The sequence below is a fragment of the Schistocerca piceifrons genome, chromosome X, assembly GCF_021461385.2.
Source record: "Schistocerca piceifrons isolate TAMUIC-IGC-003096 chromosome X, iqSchPice1.1, whole genome shotgun sequence".
Classification (NCBI taxonomy): domain Eukaryota; kingdom Metazoa; phylum Arthropoda; class Insecta; order Orthoptera; family Acrididae; genus Schistocerca; species Schistocerca piceifrons.
The window spans coordinates 785674275-785689087 of record NC_060149.1 but is presented as its reverse complement, the minus strand read 5'-3'; the positions used below and the strand labels follow the sequence as shown (position 1 = coordinate 785689087).

Genomic DNA, 14813 nt, shown 5'->3' with positions numbered 1-14813 from the left:
CAAAATCTGTTCTCAAAGTTTGACGTCAGCTACATTGTACACAATCACATCATGCAACATAACGTGTGAATATAAAGCACGACAAGCATATTTGAATTTGCATTTCCTTGCCATACTCTGCAAATCTATTACCCACTCACAATAAGTTTCTTCTGACTTTTCCTGCAATGAAGGAATTGATACGTAGCTGCCACCCCATTCACTTGTTGGTCATAATAGTTAGAGAATGTACAACCTGACCATAGGAAAGTTCACTTGGAGTGGCGTTAGGGGACAATTTCTGAATGAGACGAAAGACTGCACCTCCTACCGTTGACAAAAAGTAATGTAGTTTCACAGTACCTGACACTTCGTGAGCAATGATGTGGGCTTCATACTATTGCAACCACTCGAGCCATTCCTTTGCTTTTTCGTTAATCTGGCAAAAAGGCAGTATGGCACACAGAGCTACAGTTGCTGCATGTTGGTCCATTGGGCGCACTGCATTTGTAGCTTGGTTGGCCAGTAACTGCTATACCATGTTTAGAAGGGTTGCAATCTGCTGTGCCTGAAACTGAAACACGTGTTAGCTGCGATACATCTATTGCTTGGAGCTGAGGTGCCTGAACGAGGGGTGGGTTGCTCATTGTGGGATAGGCAAATGCAATAAATATACAATGCAAGCTATAAAAATAAGCACATAAGCAAAGAAAACGTCTACATCACAACCTGAAAACATGGGCGGAGAGGGGGGGGGGTGGGAGGGGGGGCACTATAAGAGACACTGCTGAAACGTGTAAACACACCCCAGAAAATAAAAAAAAAGGACAAGGTAGAATTAAGGCGCCAGCAAAACACAAAAGCCCATGACAAAACAAAACAGAGACAGTCTGGGGCAGCTGATAACTCTGGGTTTGAAACATTAGCAGCTTGTTGCTATGTTATTGCTCCTATATTGTTGGCACCCTGTTATTTGGACATCATCATCGCCATGTTGTTGTTGTGTAGGAATCCTGCATACTCAGTTCTCTAGACAATCAATCAAACAACTCATTAATATGAGTTTTATTATAACAAGTACAAATATTTAACTACGATAGATGCATCACAAGCAAAGGGTGACATACAAAATAATCAGTCTCCTTCAGAATAAACAACCACAAGTCTGTGCTACATAGAGCTTGCTAATCATGGAAGCTACAACGCATTGGCTAACGAAGTGGCTAATGTTGAAGCGGCTATTGAAGTGGGCTGTCACCAGTTGGTGGCAGCGCTTACATCCTCTTCACCTATAGGCCGCTGCTGTTGTGTTGTCGTCCTGGAGGGACATTGGTCAGCATGCGATGGGTTGACCATATCTCACAGCCGTCTCTTTTCTGTCGTTCCAGACTGGCATGCCGGTGCTGACTTTACGCCGTCACGCTGTTTTTGCAGAAAAGGATTGGCCCATATCACTTTTGAAATCCGACAAGTTGCTACAGAGTCCATCCCCTGGTCTAGGAATCGCATCAAATGACAACCTGTACCTTGTTGGAATGATGACTGCTGCTTGGTAATCAGAGCCAGATGAACATCTGTGTGGCGCTTCAAACACCATCCAACTACAGAAAACCCTCATGCCTTCAGACCTACGAGAGCACATACAAGGCAAGTGATAAAAGAATGGAAGAGGGATTCCTGTAAGGAATTCACGACAGCCGTTGGTCCACTTCCACTGCCCAAGTTTGTGAATCAATAAGGCGAATTTCAGGCAAGAGCGCTACATGTCCCCTTACCGCCTTGTGAGGAAATGGGATCGTGGTGGACACATCAGAAGACATGGCTCAGCTTCTAGCTGAACACTTCTGTACAGTCACTGTGTCATAAGCAGGCTGCTGCATTTCAGGTGTTCCGTAGGATTGCGGAGATGAGGGAGCTCAATTTCTTCTTGCATAATAAGGAAACCTACAACTTTCCATTCTCCATGTGGGAACTGGAATCAGCTCTGTCTGCGGTCATAGACACTGCGTGGGACCTGATGTGATTCATTATGCCATGCTCCATCATCTGTGCCCTGAAGCGAAAGGACAGCTCCTCTCGTTTCAGTCACATCTGGTTTGATTGACAGTACGCCCCGACTTCGAAGGAAGCAATATTAATTCCATTATGGAAACCAGGCAAGGACCATAGTGCCGCTAACAGTTACTGGAATGTAGGCCTTACCAGTTCTTTGGGTAAGACTCTTGATTGCATGGTTAACTGCTGGCTCATCTGGCTGCTCAAATCCCAAGGTCACCTTAGCCACTCCCATTGGGGTTTCAGGTGCTACTGTTCTACCCTTGACAACTTAATTTGCTGGAGACAATGATACAGGAGTCCTCCTTACACAGAAACCATTTGGTTTGTGTGTTTTTTGACCTCAAAAACAGTGTACGACACAACTTAGAGGTACGACATCCTGTGCAAACTTTGTGGATATGGAGTATGTGGACATTAGCTGCTTTTTGTGCAATCGTTCCTCGAGGACTGGCACTTTAGATACCGCATTGGTGATGCCTTATCTGACTGCTGTGTTCGAGAGTGTGGGGTCTGTCAAGGCAGTGTACTCAGTGCCACATTGTTTGCCATTGCTGTCAATGGCATTTTCTCCACAGTCAGGAGCCCTGTGAAATCCTTTTTGTTTGTGGATGACTCTGCAATCTTCTACTCCTGCTCCGATCTTACAATGACAATGAGGCAGCTACAACTGCTCGTCAGGAGGCTGGAAACCTGGGCCAAACCAACTGGTTTTCGGTTCTCACCAGAGAAGACCACATACGTCAGTTTTAACCGTTCTTGTTGAAGTTTTAACCAACCAGTGCTCGCAATGGGAGGCAATATTTTATGTTTTCAGGAAACTGTGTGCTTTCTGGGTTCATTGTTTGACTCAAAATTAACTTGCCTCCCACACTTGAAAGAACTACAAACAAAGAGTTAACAGTTATTGAATATTTTAAAATGCTTCAGCAGAAAATTATGGGGAGCTGACAGGTTCTGCTGTCTGCTGTTTTATAGGGCATTTGATTGATCATGTTTATATTATGGCATCGTAGCCTGTGATCAGCCCTTATTTCCTACCACAAGGTGTTAGACGGTGGCCACCATTAGGGCATTCGGATATTGACTGGAGCCTTTTTGACCAGACGAGTTCAGTGTCTTTGTGCAGAGAGGCTGGTGAACCATAATTCAGGATTTGGCGACATATCCTTTTGGCTTGACAGGCACTGAAAATCTCAGTGTCACCTCAGTCATTGGCATTTAGTGCAGTGATCCAACCTAATTTTGAACAAATCAGGAATCGGGCCCCATGTGACCAAGTCGTTAGGGATATCTGCTACTGACTGTCTCAAGAATCTGAATTTTTCAGACCTCCAAATACACAGCAAGAGATGGAATGCATTGTCGCCTTAGTGTCTTCAGAGACACAAAGCGATTTTAAGCGTGACATGGTATAAGAAAACTTGTACTACAGATTACATTTTTACTACTTAGTTTTCTTCAATTTTGTTTACGTACCACAGTTTTATCATTGTTTATATAAATCCCAGCAAGAGAATGTCCTCGGTTGACCCTCTGTTTTCCCTGATAGGGTTTTCAAAGTGCAGCTTCCAGAACAGTATACAAATTATGATGCAGAGTTATGTGGCATTATGATGGAACTGGAGAGGATTGACAGACATCGCTGTACAAGGTTTCTTGTCTGTTCCAACTCGCTTAGTGCACTACAAACACTGTGCCAAATGTATCAAGTAGACCAGTTGATTCAGCTCATCCGTGACTCCTAACAGCAGCTCCAACACCATGGCAAGGTGGTGGTCTTTTGCTGGGTACCTGGCCACATCAGGATACAGGGAAATGATATGGCCAACAAAGCAGCCAAGGAAGCATGTTGGGATGGTTATGTCCATCACTGTCCTGTCCCAACGCATGCCATCATCTCGTTTTCTGACACACATTCTGTGTCTCTGGGAGACTGAATGGTTGAAGGTGGCAGAAAACAAACTGCGGTCCCTCAAATCAACCACACAGGCATGACGGAATTCATGTCAGCCTCACCATTGAAACAAGGTTCTGCTTATCAGACTGCACATTGGACTAGTCCTGTAACACACAGCTGCCTCCACGTAGCTTCCATGCAGGAGGATCCACCACACTGTGAGGTTTGTGGTCTGCTGCTTGCAGTTCAGCATATTTTGCCAACATGTGTCTTATATACTGATATCAGGGCAGCCCTCCATCTTAATGGAGACTGCCCACCATCTTAACCAACACTGATTCCAGTGTTACAAGAGTTGTGAAATTTTATGAACAGTCGGGCCTCATCCCTAAATTGGTGGGAAAGGGAGGCAGACTTTAATGCATAATCAACTGCTCCACATGTGGAGTCATCCTTCATCCCCACCCATGAGACTGGCATGCTAACTTTTGGTCAGGGCGATGATGACCATGCTGTTGAGTACCCCTCAAATAAAATCATCATCATCCTCCTCCTACAAAAGTGCAAAACATGTGAGAAAACTGAGAAGTTGTATACGTGGTTTTTTGCCCATTCAATGTTTGCTGTATAGTTCTCTGCAGCTGGCGTTCTTATGTACATAACTCCACTTATAATGCCGGTGTGACTATGTACTACAGACAGCTCTACTATGTCATTTATTGAAATTTTAAAAAGAATCGTACTTAATACTGATCCCTGTGGGACTCCATTTTCGTCCACATATTGGTTACTAATGGTTGTGCTCACAGTGACTGTAAAGCATCCAAGTGATAAATTTGGTATGAACACAGGGAAATTTCATCAAAAATCTTGCTCGCCGAGTTGATGAAATGTGATGTTTCCGCAATATGTTGTATGCTTTGCATAAATCAAAAAATCCTGTGATCAAATGTCAGTGATGCACAAAGGCCTCTCTAATAACGAAATTCAATCATATACAATATCAGTGGTAGTTAGAGATCTTCGGAATCCACATTGGAATAGAGACAACAGATCTCTTAGACTTAAAACATCAAAAATTCTGTGCATTAACCATCTTTTCCAATAGTTCAACCAAGTTACTGGTTATGTTGGTTGTTTATTTCTATTTTGTTTGGTACTGTGGTGATTTCGGTATAGGTCAGTTCCTCTCCCCCCTCTACCCCCTTTCACCCCCTCCCCGCCTCACCCCGCCTCACCCCGCCTCACCCCGCCTCACCCCGCCTCTCCCCGCCTCTCCCCGCCTCTCCCCGCCTCTCCCCGCCTCTCCCCGCCTCTCCCCGCCTCTCCCCGCCTCTCCCCGCCTCTCCCCGCCTCTCCCCGCCTCTCCCCGCCTCTCCCCGCCTCTCCCCGCCTCTCCCCGCCTCTCCCCGCCTCTCCCCGCCTCTCCCCGCCTCTCCCCGCCTCTCCCCGCCTCTCGCCGCCTCTCGCCGCCTCTCGCCGCCTCTCGCCGCCTCTCGCCGCCTCTCGCCGCCTCTCGCCGCCTCTCGCCGCCTCTCGCCGCCTCTCGCCGCCTCTCGCCGCCTCTCGCCGCCTCTCGCCGCCTCTCGCCGCCTCTCGCCGCCTCTCGCCTCTCCCCGCCTCTCGCCGCCCCCCCACACAAAACACCTGGGCTGCACTCATCACACTTAAAGCTCCTTCCATTTCCTCGATGATTCTATCCCATGTGAAGTTGTATACATGTTGTCTTTGGGACATGTTGTAATGAAGAATGCAAACACAGTGCACCGTAACTGCTCGCTGAATTGTCTCTCTCTCTCTCTCTCTCTCTCTCTCTCTCTCTCTCTCTCTCTCTCTCTCTCTCTCTCTCTCTCTCTCTGTGTGTGTGTGTGTGTGTGTGTGTGTGTGTGTGTGTGTGTGTGTGTGTGTGTGGTTTTTTTAGCTTCAACTAACTCATATTTCCACTGAGTAGTTTTTTTTATGTTACATTATGTTTTATGTCTCTTTCTCAAACTTTGCAGAGCAGTGTATTCGGAGACAGATTCTGTGAGAATTGCAAACTTTGGAAATGCATCGGTATGTCTCTCTCCTCCAATTCACACTCCTGCACTCTCAGAAAAAAATTTCAGATCTGTGAATTGGGTGTACCTAGGAACAGTGTTTCACCACAAGACACATTGGCTGTTATAAACTGATGATTAAACTCTAAGAACATAACATGCTGATGAAATTCTTTTCTTTTTTCTTTCTTTCCCAGTATCTTTGTATGTTCATTCCTTGTTAATTTATGATCAATATTCATCCCTGAAAATTTTGTATGTGTTACACAATTTATGAATTTATCATCTGTGCTTAATGTGATAAAATTGTGTTCCCTCTTTATGCTGAAGCGCATACTGTTCGTTTCCTTTATATTCAGTTTTAATTTATTACATATTGCCAAGTTGCAAGCATCATTTAGAGTTTTGTTTGCCTTCTCTGATAAAAGTTCTGGTGTTTTAACAATGGCTATGAAGTTGCTGTTGTCAGCGAAGTGAACTTTCCTCTGCATCTTACATTGCCTGGAGAGCCATTGAAATATATTAAGAACAGAGCCAAATACGCTTCCCTGATGAACATTTATGTTAATGTGTTTCTTACTTGACAACTGTTCTACCAAAAATGTGTCATATGCAGATCTGTGTACTACCTCTAACTGTTAAACTGTTTTCCAGACTGAAACCACTCCTTTTCCTCTTACATATAGTGCTTCCACATTGTTTAGTAGTAATTTGTGGTGTACATTGTCAAAAGCTGTGGACAAGTCTAAGAGTATGCCTGTAAAAGTAATCTTTGTCAAGAGACTTCTCTCACTTATGGAAACCAAACTGTTCTTCATGATAAAGGTTTTATTTATTCGTGTAACTCATAAGTATTTCATGATGAATTGCAATTATTTTTGAAAATGAAGGTAGTAGAGGTAGTAGTGAAGCCAGCCTGAAATTCTCAATTCCTACTGCATTACCTTTCTTTTAATAAGGGCAGAACTCGTGCATGCTTTAGGTAATCTGGGAAAGTACCAAAACTAAAGGACTCATTTCTCTTGTTGTCTTCAGAGCAATCACTGGAACCTCATCTATGTCTGCTGACTTTTTTTTAATTTCTGTGTTGTCTCCCAGACTTCAGGTTCTGTTGCGGGGAACAACATTATTGTGCTTGCTGCGTAAATCATTGTGGGTGCTACATGTGTTTTAGGAAGATATTTGCTGCAACTTCTCTGCTATACCAGAGAAATAGTCATTTATAAAGTTTGCTAATACCTTACCATTTTCTGTTATTTTGCCACCTCTTTGGTTTGTTAGTATACTTGTGTGTCAGACTTTGTCAGTTTCCTGTTTTAAGAGTTCCCACGCTACTTTGCATTTGTTTTCTGCATTATATATTGTTTTGTCTTTGAATTTTTTTTACAGCAAGCAATATCCACTGGTATATTTTTTTTTTTATGCGTGTGATAGAAATCTACGAACTGTGAGTTAGTGTAGTGCTTTTGTAATGAACTGAGATATTTAAAGTGTCTGGAGGGCTTTTTAATATCTGCAATTATCTGTCTGTTTTCCTTAGCTGCTGCTGAAGAAGTGTCTGCTTTTGCAAATGTATCCTCAAAAATTAATTTAAACCATGTGTAGAAATCAGAGCTTTTCATCTATATTGTTTTCCAGACTCCCTCCATCCCAGGTTTGATTTGACAATGCTCTAGAAAAGTACATATTTTACATTCAGAGAAGATCCTTTTGAAGGCCTGCAGTTTTGGTGGTTTTACCGAGCCTGCCTTTAATTCCATCATCAGACAGTAATGATCAAAAAGGCCAAGATCTATTATAAACTGTGAAATGAACACTACTTCTTCAAGCGACTGCATTCTTAAGATCCTTTACTACTAGTTGAACCAGATAGTTACAATATGTAGCAAAGTGCTTATGAATTCTTCGAATCTGCTCTAATCTGACCTAATTGGGACAGAAAATACTTCAGCGGTACGAAGAGTGGCTCAAGGTTAAACGTCAGATTATAGATTCATAGACATGACGTTCATCACTTTCAGTTCTAGCATATTTGTCTGTCACAGACCAGTTGTTTCACCTCTAGCAGTATTTCTTAATGTGAACCATGCTAAGTTGCTTCATGATTTGGACCTCACATTAAACTTTAGGTCCTCCTATAACTGATTGGGTAAGTAAATTTGAAGGGCTGAGAAATAAAAGTGCGTATCACCTCTGACAGGACTGTCTAGAAAGCACTATGGTGTTCAAAACGACATTCAGGTTGACTACAGCTTCACTGTACTCATATACAGACTGAAGGAGCGTCTCATATGTGGTCTGCTTTTTTGGCAACTGCGCTACACTCTCCCAATAAGTCTGTTATGTACTTGTTCTCTCTCCACTAAACCGAGCGAGGTGGCGCAGTGGTTAGCACACTGGACTCGCATTCGGGAGGACGATGGTTCAATCCCTTCTCCGGCCATCCTGATTTAGGTTTTCCGTGATTTCCCTAAATCGCTTCAGGCAAATGCCAGGATGGTTCCTTTGAAAGGGCACGGCCGATTTCCTTCACCATCCTTCCCTCACCCGAGCTTGCGCTCAGTCTCTAATGACCTCGTTGTCGGCGGGACGTTAAACACTAATCTCCTCCTCCTCTCTCAACTAATAGTATACATTTGTCCCATTTGATATTACTTTCCAGGTATTTAGTAACTGTAATGGAGAGTAGGTGAATAAAAACACGGATCTCCAGAGTCTTCAGTACTGTTCCAGTACCCGTAAGACTTGAACTGGCTATCTGACATGTACCTGATCCACACTATCCTCTGGGCCTTGGCTTACTTTAATATCTTTCCCCTAGCTTCTCTGTTACCCTGTCTTCCTCTTCTCCATTTAAATTCTGCACATTGACACCCCATTTTTCATCATCATCATTATTATTATTATTATTATTATTATTATTCTGTTTGTCTTTTTTTTTTTTTTTCAAATTTGCCTCTCCTCCCCTTTCTCTCTTCTTTACTTTTGAGCTTCAATCATTTAAATTTCTTCTTGCAGCCCATTAACATTTAGAGCATAATCTCCGTACTTATTTCTAAGCTGTTATTCCATTGTTAATAAAGACTCTATTGCACCTAGTTTCTAATTTGATCTATACTTTGGAGCAAATTCCTACTCTGGAAGCCCTTTACAGCTTATCCTCCTCCTATCATATCATTCTTCTAATGAAGGGATATTCTAATTTTAAAACATGTTTTATTGTGTGGCTGTCTCAATCATGTTAAAGTATGTCATCTTTGGGCAGTTGTGAGTAGATACCCCTATTCTGACTGAAATACAGGGGTTGGACAAAAAACTGGAAACACTGAATAATGTGTGCTTGAACATAAATGCAGATGCTAGCAAAGCCTGTACATTGCACTGGTATATTTTCCTACAAGTGGCAGATCTGTAACATGTCTGAATACATTGCAAGTGTCAGTCGTAGTCAGAATGATATGTGTAATTGTTGAGAGCATTGTGTTAGAGCTAAGTGATTTCGGATGTGGGCAAATTGTTACTCGTATGATGGGTGCTTCTATAACCAAGGTAGCTGAAGTGTTTGGTGTTTTATAATGCACACTGGGAAAGCAGCGAAACATCATCTGCTAAGTCGCAATGTTGACGAAAGTGTGTGTTGAGAGATTGTGACAGAAGATTCTGAAAAAAAATTAGATGACGAAACAGCAAGGGTCACTGTCGAATTGAGTCGGACTCTCAAACTCTGTTAGCACCAAAACAACATAAAGGGAGCTCCATAAGAAGAAAATAAGGCAAGCTGGAATTCCAAAACCAATTAGTGATGCAAATGTGCATAACAGGAAAACTTGGTCGTGAAGGCTTACAACCTGAGCTGTGGAGCTATGGAAGCAAATCATTTGGTCAGCTGAGTCTTGTTTCACAGTACTTCCAACTTCTGGCTTAGTTCACATCCCAAGGATGAACTGTGGGAATTTGTTGATGATTTGGGCAATGGTATCATGGTATTTGGTCAGCCCCATGGTTACTCTGCAAGGTCACATTAATACTGAGGATTGTGTGACTGTTTGGGCCAATGAGGTCCATCCTATAGTACAATATTTGTCCTCCAATGTTGAGGCTGTGTTCCAAGTGAATAGGGCATCTGTTCACAAAGCTCACATAATGTCGCATCTCCCTTGGTCATCAGTCACCAGATCTCAATATTGTTAAGCCTTTGTGATCTGTTTTGGATAAGATGATGCGTGATGGCTGTCCACCTCCACCATCATTATGTGCACTTGTCACTGTTTTTGCAGGAAGAACAGTATAAGATTCTATTTAAAACCATACAGAATCCGTATTGATCCATTCCGAAATGACTGAAAGCTATTTTGACTGCCAGTGGGTTTCCTGCACCATATTGGGCATGGTAATATGTGGTGGTTTTTGTGTTTACTTATTTTTGTCCACCCCCTGTACATCAGTTTGTAGTTAATCCAATCCCATCACCCTCTCGAAATGGAGCCAGAGTAACCTTAGATTTGCAAGATGGTGGCACCTTTTAACCTTTAGTTTCGGACAAATTATGATCTTCTGTATGTTGCTACTGATTGTGAGTTCATTGATTAGCACTCTTGATGCATGTGCAAGAGGATAAGAGTTCAAACAGTAATCTGACCATCCTGATTTAGGTTTTCTGTGGTTTCCCTCAATTAAGGCTATTATACTTACCCATGATAGTTCCATCACCAGTGGGCCATTGAACCCTTCCTTCCTCCCCTTCAGAATATTTAGTGGATACTGTTTTTAGTTACTGTCTATAATTGGTGAAGATATTGTTCATTTCATTTGTCTGCTTTCATATCGTTTATGCATTTTCACAATAATTGCTGATATTTTCTGATTTATTAATAGAGTTGCGGCTGATGTTTAAGCTTATGGATCGTGTTCCCGACGGAATAGCATCAATGTTAAAAGATCTTGAGGATCACATTATGAGTGCTGGATTAGCTGACATGGTTGCTGCTGCTGATATAATTACACAGGTACAACATCCAAAATTTCTATAATAATTTGAAATACTGTCTGTAAATTACTGACTTCATTTCCATTTTTGCATTTTGATAGATTTTTTAGAGGTCCATTAGTTCACCACTAAACATTACCTCTTACATTATGAAGATACTTTATGCATTATATAAATGAATTAAGCAATATGTCTTTTCATCACCTGGATTCATGATTGATAGCCACTTGATTCTTATTTCTTTGTCCCAATAACTGTTTTATAGTTCTTGTTGGGAAGTCATATATTTAATGGTTGTTACATTGCATTCACTGTGAATTCTGGCCAATGATATACTTAGGATAAAAATTTATTACCTATGCATGTTTATGATGAAACAGACCTATCACTAAATGAAATCCGATACACATGAAAGCTGGCAAATGTTGATAAAACACATGATCATTTGTTCATGAGTTACATGCTAATCCACATACGTGTTAAGCGGCCTTACTTCCACTAGCATCAACTGTAGCATCAGAGTTGGAATGTAGATAAGTGTAATTTAAGCTGATAATGAAATCAACAGATGGTGAGTGGCATAATGTGTGTGTCCATCATTACCTTCTTGTATCAGTTTCAGGCTCATGTGACTTACCAAATTTCCTGCTCCTTTGTAACTGTATACTGGCGCTTGTAATCTGTTGCCTTTGTGCAAAAAGTTACCATTTTATAAAAAAAAGCACAGTGATTATAACATGGAGGCCATGACATGTTAAAAAGCATTGTCAATAACGATAGAACACTAAATATGAGCACCATTTAAAATCATATAGAATTCAAATTTAAGGACAGCAGTCAGTTGCAAAAATGTGTGGTTTATTGCAGATCTAGATTTTGAATATAACATAGATATCATTGGTGTCAAAATACAAACATAGGTAGAAGCAAAACAGGTACAAAATATGTATATAATGCTGTTATACAAATACGTATACAGTGGAGATTCAGTTATCTGGAACTCAGTTGCACGAACTTGTGATTATCTGTATTGTAAACCTCGAGCAAATATGTTTGTGGTCTAGTCCGTGCGTGCACAGACATGCCGTGCTGGCATTAACTGCCTGTGCTCTTCTTGTGTTTCGTTAGTCTATGAGTTAGACAGCACATGTTTCGTTATTGTTTGTGTAAGGCCAGGCATGGGTGACCTTTGGTGGCCTGTGGCCATCATTCACATACTTTGCAAGAATTCCTTCCCCCCCCCCCCCCCCCCCCCCCTCTCTCTCTCTCTCTCTCTCTCTCTCTCTCTCTCTCTCTCTCTCTCTCTCTCTCCCCCTCTCCCTCCCTCCCTCCCACACTTGTACTAAACCTCCAGGAATGTATCGGTTTAGCTGGTGAGTTCATAAATGGTGGTATAAGGGGCATACAGTATAACTGGCCATGCTTCCCTGCCCAAGTTTTGCGATAGTTAAACCAGCTTGTCCTTGAATTGACTCGGTGAGCCGCCACATAGGAATTCTTCCTACCTGTTATGTGGAGATGCTCTCGTAGTTTTGACCCCCTTGCAGAGCTGTAGCAGCACCGATGGATTCTGAAAGTGCAGCACTACTGTATGTTTTATATAATGAAGCAGGAAGAAGCTTTTTGTGCAAATAATTTTTACGCAGGATGCCATTATCTTGTTGTTTAAGAAACACCCTAAAAGGAACTTGTCCACGCTGATTATAAGCGAACAATAAATGGTATGAGAGCAAGGTCTACTGCATGACTAGATCAAAAGGCATCCTATCGACGACTGCTGTCTATGGCGCCCAGTCTGTAACTTGAGCGAACAATTGGTGTCATCTTTGATTATGCCAAAGTTATTCTTTTATTTATTAATATCAGCGTTTCCTTGCATTGTAAAAGTACTGGAAGATAGAATTTAGACCCGTATACTTCTTATAATGTCTGAGTGACAAAAGGCAACTTTTGTTCTCAAATATTTATTAATAATAATTACTTGATTCGTGCCAGAATAAATGTACTTTCCCTACGTATCTTTGCTGATGTCACGAGTGAGTTTTGCATCGGCACCTCATCCCACTGGCTCTGAAAGTGGAAGATGGCCTGCCACCTCTGCTAGCCAGCTTGGGAACATATCACTTGGTCCTTACTCCATGCGTACTGCAGTGCAATACATTCACTTCACATTTGTGAAGTAGCAGAACTGGAAATAAAATAAAATGTTCTCTTATATGTGAAAAAGGGGAACCTTAAAACTTACTTAAGCCCGCAGGCCACATTGTGACAATGCGTCAGCAACTCTCCTAGCACATGAAGTGAAAACTGTAGCATCCGTGAATTTAATATTTTTGGGATAATGCACCAATATGAATCCCATCCTGTTCCTGACCCACCATGCCAACTACTTATGCCCCAAAACTTGTGTCTCTAAGAAAGTTCATTTAAGCTTCACCCAGAATTTCTTCAATGGTCTGGATTAAAACAGGTTGCCCACGTGTGAGTTACAGTGCGCTTTTCGTTATTGTGGGAATTACAGCAGCAGTCATCAAACTTCTTTACTGAGGAGCCAATGCTGAGTTATGGAGCAACACATCGGGCCATATATGAACCATTCTTATTATTAATTGGTAACCTACAATAATTAGTTTGTTATGAGCCTCCCCCTCCCCCTCCCCAATAGACTAGCTGTTGTAAGAACATGATAAGTTGGTCTCCAACCCCCCAGGTGTTGATGGAAAAAAGTTAGCACAGATCAGGACACGTAGTGTTGACTGTTCTATTTCTGGTAGCTACCACCCTCAGTGACCTCAAAGTTTGGACACTGTAATTGCTTGAAGTGGTGTTGTGCTGTCTGTGTGAACAGATATTAATAACAGTAATTTTACTTATGCGAGGCATTATGCAATATGAGACACAATCCAAAATGTTCAGTTAATGTTGGAAATGCATGTTTCTTCTGCCCTTTGCATTATGTTACACCTCCCTTAATGCAATTTCATATTCCTTGTTGCAAATATATAAGAAATTTGTAAACAAGCATCTCTCTTAAGTATATTAACAAATCCATGTTGCTACTTTTTGGAATTTATTCTCCAGTATATTTCTGAGTCAAAGATGGGACGAGGTAAAACCAACAGTTGCAGATAAGTTGTGGAAATAAATATACTATCCTCCTCGAGCAGCTATTAAACTAAACACCTGTTGCAAATAGAAATGTGTATTTGAAACTGGTGAAGAAAAAAATACAGACTCCTACATCAAATAAAATTATTGTGCACTTGCTGACTGTGATCAGCAGTGTTCATTATATATCAAAGTCCTCCAATATAGGGAATAAGAATTTTTAATAGCTGCACACTGGTTTGTCGACAGTTGAGATTTTGATACATGTAATCATGAGAGTAGTGTGTTGCTGTTAACTGGAATAATCGTTGTGATAGCATGGATGAACAAGAAGAATCGCCACTAACAGAATTTCACATTTATGACTGCCACCATGTTTACTAATATAGAAAATAACATAAAGGGCTGCTGATCAATTTTTAATAAACTGAAAGAAAGAATGCACACCATTTGTTTAACTGAATCCAATCCACCTTTATCCCTTTGAAAAGGAAATTCATTGCAGTGCGTAATCTTATAATGTTCATGTCATCTAACAGATTCGTATGAAGGATGTGAGATAGGGAGGGACTGATTGGAACTTTGATCAATTTGAGTTACTATCATAATCAGTCTGAGCTCAGTGTATTTTGTCCCTGAAGCGGATTTCAGTGTGCTTTTATGTCAGATAACCCTGTTGTCATTAAAAAAAATTGTTACATTATTCATATGGCCACATAAACTTTATTCTAATGCCTGTAATCTC

General features: G+C 41.4%; 1 protein-coding gene across 3 annotated transcripts in view; it reads left to right on the top strand.

The window, feature by feature from the left end:
- Positions 1–14813, top strand: part of LOC124721148 (cullin-5) — a 237388-nt gene that overhangs the window by 107293 nt on the left and 115282 nt on the right. For all 3 annotated transcript variants that reach the window (XR_007006279.1, XM_047245967.1, XM_047245966.1), the window contains exon 7: positions 10849–10979. Coding sequence is in view for 2 of the 3 variants with exons in the window: in XM_047245967.1 (XP_047101923.1) it covers positions 10849–10979 (131 nt within the window). In the remaining variant the exon portion in view is untranslated. The remainder of the gene's footprint in view (positions 1–10848; positions 10980–14813) is intronic.